At 48.0% G+C, this 18485-nt stretch overlaps 1 protein-coding gene across 1 annotated transcript in view; it reads right to left on the bottom strand.

Annotated features, from left to right (window-relative positions):
* Nucleotides 1-13732: 13732 nt before the first annotated feature.
* Nucleotides 13733-18485, bottom strand: part of ZZEF1 (zinc finger ZZ-type and EF-hand domain containing 1) — a 56952-nt gene continuing 52199 nt past the window's right edge. The window contains exons 53-55 of the mRNA XM_066333180.1: nucleotides 17809-17959; nucleotides 17239-17310; nucleotides 13733-16771 (exon numbers count right to left, since the gene is read on the bottom strand). Of these exons, the coding sequence (XP_066189277.1) occupies nucleotides 16697-16771; nucleotides 17239-17310; nucleotides 17809-17959 (298 nt within the window). The 3' untranslated portion in view covers nucleotides 13733-16696. The remainder of the gene's footprint in view (nucleotides 16772-17238; nucleotides 17311-17808; nucleotides 17960-18485) is intronic.

Below are 18485 nucleotides of genomic sequence, written 5' to 3'. Positions count from 1 at the left end.
CCGTGCTGGATGGAGCTCCCAACCAACACTGGCTCAGGGGAGGGTGCAGCATCCTGCTCTGACATAGTCCCTGGGGCAGAGGGGGTTTTCCATGCCCCACATTTGGCAGATCCCTGAGTACTTGTGCACAGCGTGCCAAAAGCTCCCTTTCCTCAGGCAGATTGGCTCTTACAGGGATGCTGTGGATGTGGAGCATATGGAGGTGTCTGGTCAGAGCCATGCTGCATTCCCCTGGGAAATGGGGAGCCTTCGTTCAGTCATGGAATGATTTGGCTTGGAATGCACCTTAAAGATCACCTTGTTCCAACTCTCCCTTCCAAGTGCAGGGACACCTTCCGCTATCCCAGGTTGCTCCAAGTCTCATCCAGTCTGGCCTTGGACACTGTAGGAGCAGCTACAACTTCTCTGGGCAACCTGTGCCAGAGCCTCACTTCCCAGACAGGGAAGAATTTATTCCTAGTATCCAATCTAAATCTCTCCTCTTCCAGTTTGAACTCCTTTCCCCTGATCACCCCCAACCTGCCTCTCTGGGGTGAGTGTGGACCCAGCCCTGGGGTGCTTGTGTCACACTGCTTGTGTCACCTGCAGGGTGACAGCCAGGGTGGTTACGTGGCTGCAGGATGGGAATGTTGGCAGGTGCTGCCCCACCTCCTGCTGCCTCCTGCACCCTCCAACCCCACCACAGTCACACTGGGACTGTTCCCAGCAGGGGACCCGGCAGGAAAGCATGGAACAAACCCCAGGGATATCCCCAGCAGTGCTGAGGGGCTCAGGTGCTGCCCTGCAGCTCCCAGCCTGAGCCAAAGCTCCTCCATCCAGCCTGGAGTGAGACATTTCCTGCTGCACTGCTTATCTCCGTGGCCAGGCAGCTTGAGGAAGCCCAACACCCTGGTGCTGTTGCTCGGTGGCTGCTGGCCAAGGGTGCTCCTGTGTTCCACAGAAACACGGCGGGGCTGGTCCCTCCTGCCCTGGGGACAACCCTCCCAGCTCAGCTGGCAGCAGCCAAGGGTGGCAGCGTGTCCTGCAACCAGCACAGACTGAAAATAAACATTTCTGACCTGATTTCACTCTTACATCACTCAGGGACACATTCTTGCCATAAATCCCAGCCCTGTGAAGGGGGTGGGATATTTGAAGTCCCAAGGATGCACCCCAAGGTGCTGCCCCAAAACCAACCATCAGCTACAAAGAAGCTCGAACCCCTCAGCAAACTTTGGCTGACAACTCATGAACCCAACCACAGGGAATTTACAAAATAAATTGTGCTGGGAGTAATTTATCTTCATTAAAATACCCTCACGCAGGCAATGCATCCCTACGAGGGGCTGGAGGCACCTCAGGGTGAGGTGCCTGGTGCCTTGGGTGTTTTGCACCCTGCAAGTGCATGAAGAAATGCCAAAAACATGCAGAGCCTCGATAAGGTCAGCAGGGAGGAAATGTAGCTGAAATCCTTGAGTTTCATAAGGGGCTGTGACAATGGGCTGGAGAGCTGCCAACTTTCCTTTCACGCACCCAGTGACAAGTGCACTTGGAAACTTCTCTGCAAAGAGAAGAGCTGGAAGGAAAAGAAACATTGGAGGAGAGAGTTTTGGGATGGTTTTCTGAATTTCGGCTAGTTTTGCTGGAACATGGTGAGAAAGGTCCCTTCCAGTATGGCTGAGGCAGCCTTTGCTCATCCCTGGCCCAGGCTGGAGCAAAGGAACTAAATATGAAATTCAGGAGCAGAGGAGAAAGGCAGTGTTTCTAAATAAATATTTAGGCTTTTCTGTAAACTCCCTGCTGCAATTGCTTCCATCACGTCACTTTTTGCATTTCGAAGTTGGGATTTTCAATGCAAATGCTGCTGAGCAGCCAAACCAGGCCTCTGGAATGTTCCAGGGGACTGTAGGGGTAAGAGCAGCCTCTGCTCTGCTGGCATCTGCCACAGGTTTGGCTCCTGGGGAAATCCTCAGTCCAGCTGCAGGGTCAGATGGAGGTGAAAATCCTCAGAGGAATTTGCTCAAGGAGGTGTTCAGATGAAGCTGTTTCACACCCCTAGTGGGGATGGGAAGCTCTGAGGTGATCACACCACCCTGCTGGGGAACAGGCAGCTGTGAGCCAAGAGTCCTCCTGCAGCCACAGGAAAGGGAGAACAAGCAGCATGTCTGGGAGCTGAGCTCTGCAGTGGGTTTGTGCTCTAACTGGGGCTGCAGAAATCCAGCTCCAAAGCCTCAGTGAAGGGTTTGGGCCTCGGGGAGATGCTCAGGTCACAAAACCCTCCCTGGGGCTGGGGACGCTGTGTGTCCTCAGTGCTGGGCAGGGTCAGGAGTGGCCATGGGGCCACCACTCCCAGCAGGGTTAGGGGGTCCTTCCCAGGGCAGCAAATAGCCAGAGCAATTAACATCTGCACAGCTCACCAGGTTTGCAAAGCGTTTGGGATTTGCATTGGATTAAAATTAAGTGTTAGGAAAATAAAGGCAGCCAGTTCCTTACTGCAGCTGGGCCAGGGCGAGGTCCCCGTGGTGAGACCTGTGTGAGGGAAGCAGCAGGGATAGGGAACACAAAACCCCCAGATTTGGTCTAGAAGGGGCTGGAGATGGGCTGTGCCCTGGGGATGCTGAACGTGGCCAAAGCAAACGGCCTGGACACCTCACAGAGATGGTTGGGATTTGTCGCCTCCGCTCTGACACGGAATTTGTATATGGAAAAAACATGCCAGGCACATGACACCAGAGCTGCTCCATCTGGATAAATAGTTAACTGAGTAGTCAAAATAGCCAGTGCTATAAAACAGCTGCTGGGACAGGAGACAGCAGCAGAAGCACTGCTGGAAAAACGGGATGGGAGGAAGGAAGTGATTGAGCGAGAGGATGGGCCAGAGAGAACAGGGAACAGGCAGCACCACGGAGCCCTGTGTGAGCCAGGACCCTGCCAAGGCACAGCAGTGACCCCCACCAGCCCCCCTGGGGCTTTGCTGAGCCTCTTCCCTGCAGCATCCCAAAAACAGTGCTGAAGAGGGTGCCCATTCTCCTGTCCCAAGCACTGGTACCCAGCTCACACCAAGACAAGAGGGTGTCTCATGGCAGTCTAGGGGGACATGACAGAAAGCCTGGCCCAGGGGCCCAGCAGACCTGCTCACCACGAGAGCTGGGAGCAGGAGATGCAGGGTGGGAGGAGATTCTGGACCTGTTGGAAACAGAGGAAGGTCTCACACAAGAAATGCTGCACACCCTGATGTCCTGGGTAGGACATCACACATCACCAGGGCTGTGGGTGCCCTGCAAAGGGCTTTAAAAGAGAGACTGGCCCTTTTCCATCCTGACTGACCAGGCAGAGCTCAGGCCTGTTGACACACCTGAACTGAACCACCCTACACCTGCAAGCCTGGGCTAATTTCCCTCACTGCTGTACAGGGCACGGTGGCACAAAAAGGGAAGGTTTCCAGCAGAAAGCTGGTGGATGCTGAAGTGTTTGTCCCACAATCCATCCCCTGCAGCCCATGCAAACCCTCCAGCCCTGGGTGAGGGATGAGCTGGGAGCCTGGGATGCCATCAGGACCAGTGTCCCCATGGCTGGGACAGAGGACACCCCTGGCCAGAGCTCCCAGCTGTGCTCAGTGCCCTCCATGGGATGGGCCCAGCACCTCAACATCAGCTGTTCCCCAGCACATCCCCAAGGGAGGCTCGTGCTGCTGAGGAGGGGCTGGCACCCACCCCCTGCCCCCTGCAGCACAGCTCCCGATGGGAATAGCTCTGCAGGATGGGAGGATGGAGCCTCTCCACACCCATGGGTGCTGGGATGCATCTCAAGAGGCTCTGACAGCAGCAGAACAGTGGTTGAGGCTGGAGGAGTTTGACTGTGCAGGAGTCAAAGGAGATTTTGGGAAGGAAAGGGATGACAAGCATTGTGACTCTGGAGCCACTGCCCTGGGGACACGTGTGGTGGCACCAGCTTTGGGATGCAAAGTGCTTGTGTCCACCTTGCTGCCACCCACAGAAGATCTGTGGGGACAGCAGTGCTTCGATGTGTCTTTGATCCCAAAGGAAAACCCTGAGATCAGACTGGATGTGGCCATGATATGATGCCACATGGGTGATGAAGAGCAACTCCTCAGCCTTCCTGGGACCTCTCAATCCCTCTCCTTTTATCTGTTTCTCCCACGATGGACAAGGATTCCGCAGCCCTCCCTTGGCCTCATTAGCTGTGGTCATTTTCCCAGCACTAATTACCTGAACCACTCTTTCCCCAGTGCAGGGAAAACCCCTGGAGTGATTCACACATCTGGAGGGATGTTACAGGGAGGAAACACACCTGCCTCACCCAGCCAGAGGTGGGTTTGCAACAGGAGGAGATCTTCTTTTCTAATGCTTATTTGCACGATCTCAAGGTGTGACCTGCAGCACTCGTTAGTTAATGATTTCTGATTGATTTACTCAATCCCAGCAGTGCTGCTGGCAGGAGCAGCAGATGCTCCGGGTGGGTTTGAGCACGGCAAGAGGAAGTGTTGCAGATGGCTCCAGTCCCCAGAACCAGGCTGTACAGGATGGATTTAAAAATGATTATAAGATTTATTAACCCTTCAATAATTACTATTCTATGATACAGCTGGAGAAACAGCGATGAGAGGCTGCTCTGAAATTTCCAAACTGGAAAAAGCCCCAAAATGTCAATGTTCCCAGGAAAAATTAAGGGATAAAAACAGTTGTTCTTCTTTAGCCAAAACATCATATTTCTGCGAAGTCACTTTGTTTTCTTTGTGATTTGTCAAAGCTGGTAACAGAGCGCAAAATAAAACAAATTATTTCCAAACAAGAGTAACTTTACAATAAAAAAATGTAAATATTTGTCCTGAAGGAGTGAAAAGGGCTGCTCCAACACTTTCAAGAGCTTCCCTAACCCCGACTTCCCTGCCCAGCATGTTTTGCTTTAGTTTTTACAAGGAATCAACAGTTGGAGAAAGCTTTTGGATTTTCCAGTGGAAAAGAGCTGGAGGGACACTCTTCCTACAAGTTCCGCCAATTAGCGCCTGGCTCCTCAGCCCGCGGCTGCTGTGAATTTTCCACTGCTGGAAATCTTAAATATCAAAACTGGATGTTTTCCTCCAAGACAAACGGGACCGTGCTCAGGGCAGCTGAGCCACACACTGCTCCCTGCAGCCCCCGGGGTAACAGGAACCTCCAGCTGCGTGTGACCCGTTTCTCCTGGAAAATGCTCATTTTCCACCCAACAGCAGCTTGCTTTTGTCTGCCCGTGGGACACTGAGCAGGGGGAGAGCTGGGACATCTCTGAACCCCTCCAGCTGGTCCTCTGCCTTTCCTGCTTGCTCACATCCTCCCAGAGGAGCAGCTGCCCAGATGTGCCTGTGCTCCAGATGTGCAGCATCACTGCAAGCCTGCAGCGGGGTGTCCCCACAGAGCTGGCACTGGGGACATGACTCATGTTGTATGTTGAATTTCAGGCAAGGCCTGACAGCTGGAGCAGGGTGCCAGGGATCAGGGCATGTGTGGGGACTGCCCAGCTCAGGGGCAGACAAGGTGTGCAAGGCCTTAATGGTGTTGCCAAACCCAGCCTTGTTTTATTAAGAGCATTAAAGGTCATGTTTTTTTTTTCCCCTTTTAAAAACTCTCACCCACGCACCATGCACTAAACACATCCCATTCATCAGAAATACAATTTCCAACACATTAAATATTTAGAAGCCATGCCAAAGCAGCGGGACAATAAAGAGCAATAACATTGGGGTGGAATAAAGAGGTCTCATTTAATTGTTTTGGTGCACAAAAGCAGGGCCAAATCCTGGGGACTTCTCCTTGCCCCAGCCCATCCTTTTCACCAACACCATCAGCTGCCTGCCTGGCTGGAGTTGTGCATCCCGAGGCGTCTCCCTGCTCTTGGTCAGCATCCCTGGGGATGTCAGGAGGGAGCACTGGGGGTTTGGTCCAGGGGGATGAAGCCTGGCAGCCCGGGGGTGGCTTTCCCCTTTCCCAGCTCCTTTCCCGGAGCTGTCCGGGGTCTCGGTGACTCGGCGTGACTCAGCCGTGCCCAGGGCCAGAGCACGGAGGCACCAAGAGCGGATCCTGCTGTGCCAGTGATGGGATCAACCCTCAGCCGCATCTGGAAGGGAAAGAAGTGAAACACGGGAAGACAAAAGCAGAATTCCTGTGCTCAACTCACGCCGTAAAGGTCATCACAAGACTTCTTTGCTCATGGAATTGTGCTTGAAACCCATCGCCATCCAAACCTGGTGCAGGAAAAACACCTTGCAAACAAAGAGCAACTTCCCCTGGAGAGTTTCCATCTCTGGGTGTTTTTTTTTTCTGGGAGCACAACAACCACAACTCATAAATGTGGAGTATTTTCCTTTCCCAAGTGTCTCTAAAAGGCAGTGCAAACCCTTGGGAAGAGTCCTGGTGCCAGGGAAAGCAGAATCCTTTAGGGGAAAAGCCTTTCTCCACCCCGTGCTGAGCCCCGGGGCTGGGGCACTTCCAGCTGCCCAAGTGGACACATGAGGCTGATATCCCAAAAGTACTAATTTGGGCGAGTTTTATGCATGAGGAGAGAAGCATTCAGTGAGAAAACTCCGTCCATTCCTGACCCTTTCCCAGGGATCTGCTTCTGATGCTGCAAACACCATCCCCAGCCCCGCTCCACGCAGTAATTTTAAGGGTAAAACCAAAAAACAAAACCATGCCAAGGGGCCCTGGCTGAGCAGAGTGCTTTGAAGAAAACTGATCCCAGGGGAGCAAGGAGTTTCCTTAATCAGCCGGGGCAAGGAGGGCACAGGACCAGAGCAGGGCTTTTCTCAGGATTTTTATTTAGGTGACAGAGAAATCTGAGCGCAACAGAAAGGAGCTGGAAAAACAAACAGGTGTGTCCGGCAGCAAAGGGGCCGTAGCTATAGCAATGGGACAGGCCCTGTTGACAAAAGGCTGCACAAAAGACCTTCTTGAGAGATTAGAAGTGGTTTATGAGCTGGCAGGGTTTCCCGGGAAGGCGCCGGGGCTGGATCACGGCAGTGGAAGGCAATTGTTGAAAAATCAGGACGGGGACATGCACTGAGCACAAATCTGCCTCCCGCAGCATCCCCCGGGGCCAGGGTGGGGTTTCTCAGCAGCTCAGGGCAGTGTGTGGTTGGGCACAGGGCTGCTCCACTGCTCCCGGCAGCATCCAGGGCCCCAGCTCTGGGTTTATTGTAGTTTATTTCGGGCATCACCCAGCTCTGCTGGCCAAATGCTGCCTTTCCTGTGTTACCTCTGCGGCTGCAGCCTGGGGCTTGTAGAGGTGTCCAAGGTTTGGGTGGGAGTGCAGGTGCCCTGCCCAGTGCTTTAGCTGCTCACCACTCTCAAGCCTCCCTTGCTGCCATCCCAGGCACGATGGGAGAGGCGAAATGCTGCTGGCTGGGCTGTGCAAGAGCCCTGATGGCAGCAGCTAAAGCAAAACCATGGACAACAGCAGGTCAATACAAATCAAACAACCCAATACCCATCACACGGTGTCTGGGGGTGCAGCGCCCCTAAACAGCCCCAGGCTCCTTCTTGCCTTGTGTCTTCTGCTGTGGGATCACCTTTCCCAGCATGCAGCCCCTGCAGAAAGTGAGGCTCTGCTGCAGCAGAAACCTGCAGGGAGATCCAGCAGCCAGAAGAGACCTGCCTGAGGCTGTGCCACCAGAGAGAGGCTCCGAGGGTCAGACTGCAGAGCCAGGCTTGGGAGCCAGGGGATGACTGGTGAGACACCAGCACCAGCCTTTGCCCAGAGAGATTCACTCTCAGGTCGAGTTCTGCCACAGAAAAGGGGTCCTGAATGCCCGAGTGAACCAACTGCTCACCAGCCGGGGCTGAGCTGGAATTGCCTGGTTTAATTTATCTGAGGCTTTCCAAAGGACTAGTTTGTGATTAAAGCCAAGGATCAGTTGCACTGACAACTGTGTGAGCTCATGTACAGCCACTCCACTCCACAGCATGGAGGAGAAGTCTTAAAAGGAAAAAGGCAGAGATTGCCTTGGGCAGAGGATGGGCCACTGGCAGCCCATGGTGACATCCCATGGTTGCTGTGTCCGTCAGGGTTACAAAAGGCTCATGGGTCACTTGTGTGCCACAAGCCACATTCTGAGGAGGGAACAAACACGAACCAGGGAGGCCAGGGCTGCCTCAGAGCACTGGTCCTGGGCTAAGGTGAGGGACAAGGGTGCTGCTCTTTGGGGGAAATCCAGAATTCCCCCAGAGAATGCAAACTCCTCTTTTGCAGGAGCTAAAACACATATTGCAAAAGGCAGAGCTGTTCCTGCAGTGTCACACACAGCGGGGCTGGCATCTTGGAGAAGCCTCAGAGCTGCTTTCAGCTGGGGAAGTTGGTACATCTGCAGCTGCCCTGGCCCACACAGCCTGGCCAGGCTCCGCTCCCTGCGGGCAGTGCTGGGGCTGAGTGGCTGCAGCTGTGGCTGTGACTGTGGCTGTGGCCATGGCTGTGATTTTGGCCATGGCCATGACTGTGATTGTGGCTGTGGCTGTAGCTGTGGCCGTGGCTGTGACTGAGCCTGTGGCTGTGGCCGTGCCCGTGGCTGTAGCCGTGGCTGTGATTGTGGCTGTGACTGTGTCCATGGCTGTGACTGTGCCCGTGGCTGTGATTGTAGCTGTGGCTGTGATTTTGGCCATGGCCATGATTTTGGCCATGGCCATGGCTGTGATTGTAGCTGTGGCTGTGGCTGTGGCTGTGACTGTGACTGTGCCTGTGGCTGTGACTGTGACTGTGCCCGTGGCTGTGCCCGTGGCTGTGTGGAATGGGCTCTCCCAGCCGGGACACGCTGGTCCCAGTTGGCAAAGCTCCATTCTCAGCTGCCTGGCGAGGGCTCAGGGTGTGCTTGAGGCAAGGAGCAGGGGAGGAAACGTGATTTAATGTGGGAGCTGGAGTGGCTGGGACTGACAGTGAGTTGGCCTTGGCAATAATGTTGGCAATGAAGTCGGCATCAATCTAAGGCCATGGGAAACGAGATGCTCGGAAGGGAAATATCTTCTTGTGGAGAGAAGAATGGGATTGTGGGTATAGCTATGTTAATGAAGTAGCACCATATACGGTTGTGTTCCGAGTTCTTGTCTAGGATTGGTTAACAACGTTTTACATATAAGGAAATGTCAATGTTCATTGGCTCGTGCTACCCAGGATTGAGTCTGTATATTGTGTTTGCCCCATTGTTGAGTCTTTTGAGGTTGCCCCATGGTGTGTTTGGCTTATGGTCTTTTTTGGCTCAGGCTATTTATTAAAGTTATTTTTCAGTCTTATTCAATTGTTCCCATCCCTGTTTTCAATTGGCACTGAGGCTGGTCCAGGGATCTTTCTGGAGGCAACTGGAGGGATCTGGAGGGATTTGGGGAAAGATCTGGAGAGATCTTTCTAACACTGGTTTTGGCTGTGAGGAAGTCTCGTGGAGCAGAGGAATTCCTACAGTATATGGCAAACACAAGCACAGGGGACAGGCACTGGGACCTCCTGGACATCAGGTCACCCTCCTCATCCATGGATGTCCCCCCTCAATTAATTAAGGACAAGCTGGCTTAATTAAGGACAAGCTCTGCTGGTGCTAAGCATTATTAGTGCAAAAGTGAGAAGAGACTTGCTTTACTGTCAGAGAGGCTTTGGTTTCCTGGTAAATAAAACAACTATTTCCAGGTCTTGCCCCCATAGGATTGCCTTCCTCGACCTAAGGAAAAGGCAGGAGCCAGAGCAGCAAGCACTGAGCACATCCCCCAGATGCCATCACCTCTGAAGGGGCTGAACCATCTTCTGCAGAAAAATAAGGTGGCAGAAGGTCAAACACATCACGGGGTATTTTGAAACTGGCAATTGAGAGGGGGGAAAAAATGATGTAGTTTAAAATTAAGCAGTGCATCCAATACTGACCCCACAGATGATGAAATGTTCTTTTTAAATATTAACAGTCACAGTAGGAAGGAACAAACCAGAAACCAAAACAAGCAAACAAACAATTCCCCCTTCACTCTCCCCCTCAAAAAAACCCAAACCCAACCAATGGTGGGGAGAAAAGAGCCCAACCTGCTGCTCAGAGGGATAAAAACCTCAAGGTGTGAGTGGGGAGATTTCTGGGAAACCATTGACATTTTTGATGAATGAGCTTTCTGTGGGTGGTTGATGTAGAGGAGAAGGGTAAGGAACGCAGACATGATTTATTCTCAAGCAAAATGATGAGACTAAAGGTCTCCTGACTCAACACTTCTCCTGACTCAAGAATTCATCTTTTTGTTTTCTGCCTTTGCAGATTCTGCTGGATGCGAGGGAAAGCCACACGATTTGCGCACTTCCCATCAACAGCACGGTCTGTTTAGGCTCCAAGGCAACAAACCCAATTTAAAGCCTACCTTTAAAAGCTGAACTAGATGTGCTTAAGATTACACCTTAATTCCATATTTAACTTGATCCAAGATAAAAGCAGTGATGAACTGAAGGCCCAGTAAATGTCTACCTACATACGCACATTGAAGTCTTATCACAGATGACTTATTGGAGAGGGAAATCTGCACAGGATGCTTTTGTTGATTAAAAAGTATAAAATCCTAAGGGGAAGCATTTCCTGTGATTCCTCAGGTGTTTTGTTGTTTCTTAGAAATGTTATGTGGATGAGGAAGTTAAAACCTTTGAGTGTCTGAAAGGCGGTGAGGTGAGAACTGAGGTCCAGCCCACAACATAAAGGTGTGTAAAAAAGATCAGAGAATCATGGAATAGGATTGGAAAGGACCTTAATGTCCATCTCATTCCACCCCTGCCATGGGCAGGGACACCTTCCACTATCCCAGATTGCTCCAGGCCTTGTCCAGCCTGGCCTTGGACACCTCCAGGGATGGGGCAGCCACAGCTGCTCTGGGCACCCTGTGCCAGTGTAAGGGGCTCATTATAGAGCTAGAAATGCAAGATGTAACCAGCAGTGTGTATTCTATTACCAGCTGTTAAACCAGCTGAGGCAGGGCTCTTTATCTCCTCCACCACCCATCCTCCCTGCAGGGTATCTGCTGTTCATGGGCCAGCCAGGCTCACTGCAGGGCTCAGACAATTCCAGCATCCCACTGGGAGAGGCTCCACCCAGGGGGAGGAGCCCAGCATTCCCACCTGGATCAGCCCTGGGATTCAGAACACCAGCACAGCCTGTGTGCACTGGATTCCCAGAGGGAGACCAGACCCATCTCAGCACCACTGGAGCTTCAGAGGAAAACTGACCCTTCTCCAGGATCATCTCTGCTCCAACAGAACCACATCTGTCACTGCAGGAGGACTGGACTGGACTGACACCAACACCCTGACCAGCTGGGGGTCAGGTTGTATTCTGACTTTTTCAGTATTTTATTTTTGTTTACTATTTTTTTTACTACTACATTTTTATTTTAATTTTCCTAGTAAAGAACTGTTATTCATAATCTCATCTCTTTGCCTGAGAGCCGCTTAATTTCAGAATTATAATAATTTGGAGGGAGGGGATTTACATCTTCAAGGGAGGCATCTGCCTTCCTTAGCAGACACCTGTCTTTCCAAACCATGACAAGAATTTAGTGTGGCCCTACCAACATCTACTGGATGTGATGATCCAATGATGTGAGGAAATGCCAACAAAGTGTTCTGGAAATGAGCCTGTAAGACAACCTACCACTGACTAACATTTGCAGGCACTTCAATTCACATTCCCTTAGGTTTCATAAACCTGACTTTTTCCATGCAATGCCAAGTTTAAATATTTGTTATTTGCACTGCAAATGTTAAGAAAAAAAACTTCCAAAATGCAATAAGATTTATGCAGTAAGATTATGGAAAGTCAGACAGCAGAGTGGGGAATGGAAGGAAGAAACCAGCTGAAAGAAGATTCATTGGTGTTGTCAGAAAAGGATTAGTAGGAAAAACTCCCCAGCCAACTGCTTAGCACTTGTAAGGGAAGACCCCGTCTTTGACACAGATCTGTTCTCTCTTCTCCCCCTTTTCCCATGCTCCCTAAATCCAAATATTGATTCTTTTTATATTCAAGGAAGGGGAATTTCTAAATGCCAAGAACCACTACAAAACTGCCCAAGATTTCCATCCATTTACCAGGAATGCTTGTGGATATTCCAGTTGGAGGAAAAAAAAGAGTCTGGGGTTTCTTTTTCAAGTGTTTATTCCTGCATACCCACATGTGAGGCCCACTGTGGTCTGGAGCTGGGTACCAGCTTTTTATGATCTGTTCTTTCTTAGGCAAAAATCAGGAAAGATTTTACTGCAGAATAGGCCTGATTATATTAGACCTGACCGTCATGGAAAGAATAAGCTTTAATCTCACTTCCTTCACCCCTTTCTTATTCACAGTGGATTTCTCTCTTATTCACTTGAATCAGAGTTGACTGCTTTAAATGCAGAGGTGAGGTGGGCCAGACTTCAATTTCCCCCTACAAAACCCAGCACAGTTCCTGTTTTTCCAGGCCGTTACCAACAGACATTCTTTGTTCCAGTTATTATCCAGCCTGCACTCCTGGTCCAGTGCTGAAAACCAACCTCTTTACATATACTGATGTGTTTTCCAACATTTTAGAGCTTTCCCTAAAGGCCAGCTCATGCTCTTCAAGGCCCCCATGGTTTTGGTTTTGTGCCCTAAAAAGAGGAATGGTGTTTGTCTCCAGCAGACCCAGCACAATCCGCTTCAGGGGGATTCACCATTGAAAAGGGGAAGGATTAAATCAGATTATTGGGCCTTTTTCTGCCCCAGGGTGCCCAGATTTTACAGCAGGGTATTCCAGGGAGTTGCAGTCAGTTCCAGGTTTAAAATGGTATAAACAGGCAGGTGCTGCCCTCATGTTTGTGAAGGTACAAAACCCACTGGAAACACCAGACCTGAGCTGGGCTGTGAAAACACAGGGATTGATTGGACCAGTTCTGTTTTAAACACAGCTCAGCCTTCTCCTAAAAGTAGATTTTTTTTAGAAGTCACGCATCTCTAATCCAACCTGCAGCCCACTTTTGATCTCTTGGAAGAAAGACAGTCTTAATGAACTTGACCTGAAAAGCAGATCTGAAGTGCTGTGGATGTGCCCTGTTACATTCCAGTGCCTGGCACCACACTACCTTTCAGAGCAATTACACTGAATTTTTTCAGGTTTATCAGCTGAAAACTCAAACCTCAGGGAACAGTCCTCGCTCTCCCACAGCCTCACAATCCTATTATTTATTTGTGTTTAATAAATTGCCTAATTAGACCATTCTCCAAGGAAACAACTTGCAGCTTTAGGCAAATACAGGAAGATGTTGAGTTTGACACAGCCCTTTCCTCGAGCCAAACCCAAGGCAAACAACCTTTTCAATTAAACCCACTGGACCAGGTAGGCACCAGCACCTCTGCTGATAAACATCACTGATTAGAATCAACACCTATCAAGACAAATCTCAGCTTTACAGGAGACATCTGGGTCCTCCAGATGTGTGTTCCAGGTCTCAAAGTAAATATACACAGGCACTGAAAACAATGGATATCTATGGGAAAACTGAATTTTTAGGGCAAGGCCACTGGAATGTAAACAGCAGGGCTGGAATTCAGAGATGACTCCAGAAGTCTGGTTCCTGCATAGCTTGATGTAATATCAGATATTTACCAACCACATGAGGACAAGCAGGTTTGCTTACAGGCATGGAAAATGAGGAGTCCTAAGAAAAACCCTGGATCTCACTGCAAACTCCAGCATTAAACACTCAGTGAGGAGAGGAGACAAACAAACAAAAAACAGACACAGTGTTGTACTTTTTTTGATTTTATAGAATTTTTACAATATATTTCTCTTCATTTGCATATTTTACCCACATCTGTAGCTTTCTTTTTACATGTTGAACTGAACTGGAATAAATCTAAAGGTCTGATATATTTTAAACAACTGATAAAAATTGCAAAGTAGTAAACCCGTAAGAAAAGAAATTATAAAACTCTCGTTTTTAAGTGTTTAATGAAAGCAAGTCAAATGTATCATTAGGAACAATATGGTTTGTTTTAAACACATCATAGGTGATTCAGGCAGGACAACTTTTTTAGTTTTTCTTATATTAGGCACATTTTTTTTCAGCATACCTGTTTTCCAGACAGTTTTATACAATTCAATAGCATCATTCACATCCACTTGGAACTTCTGCATAATTTTCAAAATGTAATTGATCATGAATATTCATTATTGGTATTCTATTCGTCTTTCTTTAGAGCTACCAGAAGAAAAAAAAAAAATCAGTGTTTTTTGTCTGTTAAAAAATCCGTAATTAATGATTTGAGTTATAAGGCAGCAACAGATTCAGTGTCAACTCAGGTCACAGTCCTTCAGTTCCATCTAGTGGGTAGAAATTATATTTAGTGGACACTGTTCCTAGACAGTTCCTTCAGGGCAAGACGACTGACTCATGAGGCCAGTCACTGCTGGTAGAGTAAGTTGAGTGGTAATGCCTAGCAAGGAATTCTGGCCACTCCTGTGTCATCCTTGCAGCCTCATGTCTTCATCCAGAAAGCAAAAGGACAGTCCAACAGAAGAAAAACCAAAAAAACCGTGACTATGACAGAGCTGTGACAGGTTCTATGAATGGTTTATTTACAGTCTTCATCCCTGATGTGAAAAAAGAAAAAGCCTTCTTTGACTGCACAGCTCAGCAGCCCATTGCATATCCGTGATTCCTCAGCCATGGATGCCCATGGAGGCAGTGAAGAGCAAGTCCTACTGCTCCAGAGAAGTGATTTCCAAGTGCTCACCTGCCCCAGCCACGACTCCCTAACATCAGTTTAGGAACATCTTTTGGTGGAGCAGCTCCCAGTGCCCAGAATCTCTTCAAACAGTTACAAGGTGTGAAGCAGTTGGTTCCGCAGGGATCTCTGACAGCCCTGCAGGGAGGCTGCAAACCCAAACACCTTGTGGGGATGTGGGAACAGAGTGATCCGTGCATTAAAGGTACACCACAATCTTGGTAATTCCCTTCCCATCCTGATGTCTGGGAGGAAATCAACACAGGGTGCTCAAGGAGGGTTTTCAGAGCAGCATCTCTCTGTGTCCTTTCAGTCTTTCACAAACACAACTCTGTTCCTGAATCCTGGCATTCTTACTTGCTAAGAGAGCCACTGCATTCCTTCAGCGTGGTGCTTCTTGATCTTCAGTTTTAAGTCTTTCAAGCAGAATAATCACATTCTGATTCAAGCACTCCCTGTGCACTCACTTAGCTGAACAGAAGTCAAAACAAAACTCTATAGCACTAGAGGCCATAAAAAAAAAAAATCCAAGGGATGCATTACTGCATGATTCCCTCTCAGAGGGAGATTGGGCCACCCTTAAGCTCCAGCCCCAGGTAAGACCATCAGTTCAGAGGACACCCCCCAAAGCAGGGCTCCTGTGCACTGGTATTTGGGCACCACTTAAATTTTGCACAAGCAGGGTCAATAAATATATTTCCTTCTGACAGAGTCACTGCTTTACACAACTTGCATTCAGTCACTACCAAAGGTTTTGGCTGCCTTTTTTTTTTTCCATTCTCCAGTGTTGGGGTGAAGAAGTGAAGAAGAAAATAATTAGCATTAAAAGCTACCTGAATTTATATTTGACAAGATCAGCTCTATAAACTTTGCAGTGGTACACAAAATACACCCCCAAATCTTTCTGTGTTCTTTTTAACTCTTTGGAAAGGGAAAAACCAATGTAGCTGTGCAGGAAGAAAGCCAATTTATTTCAGCATAGAGCACCTGCAAATCATTCCATGTTCACCAAGAGAAATGTGGTTATTGCTCTATAAGATAAGAGTGGATTGATCATTAACCCCACCCTGAGTGCTGGGAGTCCAGGTTCCCAACCATTGCCAAGGACCTCCTAAGCCACTAATATCAAAATAACTGAAGGGGAAAAAAGCTTCATAATTTCTTGTAAAGATGTGATTTTTGAGAAATGTATAAGTTCTTCAGGTCTTCATATCAGCACTGCCTTGTGACTGAAGGCCAGCCTTTGCTCTCTGCACTACAATAATGGGCTATTTGGAATAAGACTGATAAAGCAAGGTAAGAACAGGTGACCCAGATGAATGAATCAAAGAACGGGAGAAACATAAAGCTCTTGCACGAGGATACTGTGAAACTGGAATCCTTCAACTGCTTTGCAAATCACCCACGATTTGTTTTACAACCTGTAGTTTAGTTAAGAATTGAAATCCTTTTCCTTGGGAACTAGCCTCCAAAGCAAAAATGACAGGATTCAAGCGTGGACCATTGCTGCAGCAGCCACCAGATTCTGGTTTGCCTGTCCCACTCTGAAGATGTAACAACAGATGCTGCTGAATGGCACCACCCCAAGATCAGCAGTGTTTTCTGCAGCTGACACGTTTCATGGATCAAGTTTCCTCAGGAGCAGATGACACAAACACGGGGGGCCTTCCATTCTCATACTTCAGCTACCTTCTTTCCTTTACTTCCTCTGAATAAAAAACAATATTGTTCTGTTTACTCTAACATGCTACAATATGTGCATACATAACTGTAGGCGACGCATGAGGATGTGCTTTGTCATTGAAGTGCGCTGTTACTTTTACAAATTCTACATCAAGGTGGAAGGAAGGAAGGAAGGAAGGAAGGCTGCAGAGTGCTCATACACTGAAGCTGAAGGAACTTCTCCTAAAAGGAGTTCAGATGTTTGTTCCAATGTCCTATGGACAAACTACTCTATCCCATGCACTCCGGCCTGAGCCAGTATTAAACATTCCAGAAACTTGTTGATTTGTTTGGATAGTTAATGGCAAGGCTGATAGCAGCAATGTTTTTCAGGGCCTAGAAGAGAAAAGGAAAAACAAAGTCACACAAATATTCTCCTCAAGCCTAAAGTGTAAAGAAATCGTATGAAACTAAACAGAAGTAGAAAGCTGGAATTATGGAATGGTTTGGGTTGGGAGGGACCTTAAAGATCATTTCATCCTACTCCCTGCCATGGGCAGGGACACTTTCCACCAGACTAGATTGCTGCAAGCCCCATCCAACCTGGCCTTGGACATTTCCAGGGATGGGGGCAGCCACAGCTGCTCTGGGCAGCTGTGCCAGGGCCTTACCACCCTCATGGGAAGAATTTCTTCCCAAAATCCTAGAAAAGCATTTGTGCACAGTTCACTCACAACATTCAAAGGCCTGTCAAGGCCAAGTACATTAATATCTCTTTTATAAACTCCACTGGGCAATGAGAAAGCATTCAGTGTCTGCCACAAAGATCCCACCCACCCAGCCCTGGGGCTGAGCAATCCTACCTGTGCTGTGCAGCGATGAAGATGATCTTCAGTACTTAAGGCAAGCAAATACTCCTGTAAAGATCCAAGCTCCTGTGGCCAGAAAATGTGCAATGAGCACCAATGTTTCTACCAAAGGTGATATTCTACTAATTATAATTAAAGTGCTGAGCATTAGAGCAGTCCCCAAGAACCAAAGGTATCAGAACTGCACACCAGAGTCTCCCAGACCAGAGCAGAGTTTGTGATCACAGAAATAAGCTCATGTCACTGTTCATATTTAAAGTTCAAAACCAACTCAATGAAAACCACATGCAAATACCTTTAAATTAATTATTAAACCAAAATTCCTCTCAGAATAAACAGTGGCTTTAGGGCCTTAATAGTCAGGACTGTTACTTAAAGTCTAACGATGGACAAGGTAACAGAATTTCTCTCTAATTAGAATTTGCTGCCATACTCTGTAAGTGAAAGTTCTTAATGTTTCTGTAGCTCTGAGGAATAAAGGAAAACTGCATTTAGTGTTACACTGAATTCTCTGTCATTCCCAGCACTGAGGAAAGGAGGGACAGAAATACAGGAACTGCTTACAGTAACTCTGTTTTCTGTCACAAAGAAGAGTTCTGCCAGCGCTCGATGAAGAGGAAGGAGAATACCAGGCTTGGCTGTGTCGTGACAAGAGTTGTTTTCCATATGGGTGAAAAGCTGCCAAAGTGGCTTCAATAAGGTGAGGTCACAGTCCCTGAAAAAAAAGAAATTTCAATGAAATTGTGGTGCAATGTAACCACCATACCTATTTCTGAGAATGGGGAGGGGGAACCAAAACCAAATCAAATTTAAGAGAACAAGACCATACATTTGTGACAATTAAAAGTAAAAAATAATCACTTTGCTAAATGCTCTTGCATCTAGAAATATTCATGCCATACATACATAAGCTTAAGGACACATATCCCTTCTAAAACTCAAAGGCTTAGTGGTACAACTAAAAATAATAATTTAAAAGCTATTTACTTTACAGAGAAACAGATCACTTCGCCAGGTTATTATTTCATCCTTACCTGAATTCTGCAGTATAATGAATACAAAGAGAATAAATTTCTAGAAAACTAATTGAAATCTACCTTTATCCTGTTTTGTGACGATTTTTTTTTCTTTACAATGACATTTGAATTCATTGCACTTCTTTAAAGGCCAGGAAAAAACAGAGTGAAACATTTCTGCTATCAAAGCACTGCAAATTGCTTCTGACAGGGAAATTAAGAACA

This window comes from Sylvia atricapilla, chromosome 20, assembly GCF_009819655.1.
Source record: "Sylvia atricapilla isolate bSylAtr1 chromosome 20, bSylAtr1.pri, whole genome shotgun sequence".
Taxonomy (NCBI): Eukaryota; Metazoa; Chordata; class Aves; order Passeriformes; family Sylviidae; genus Sylvia; species Sylvia atricapilla.
This window is presented reverse-complemented; position numbering and strand designations above follow the sequence as displayed.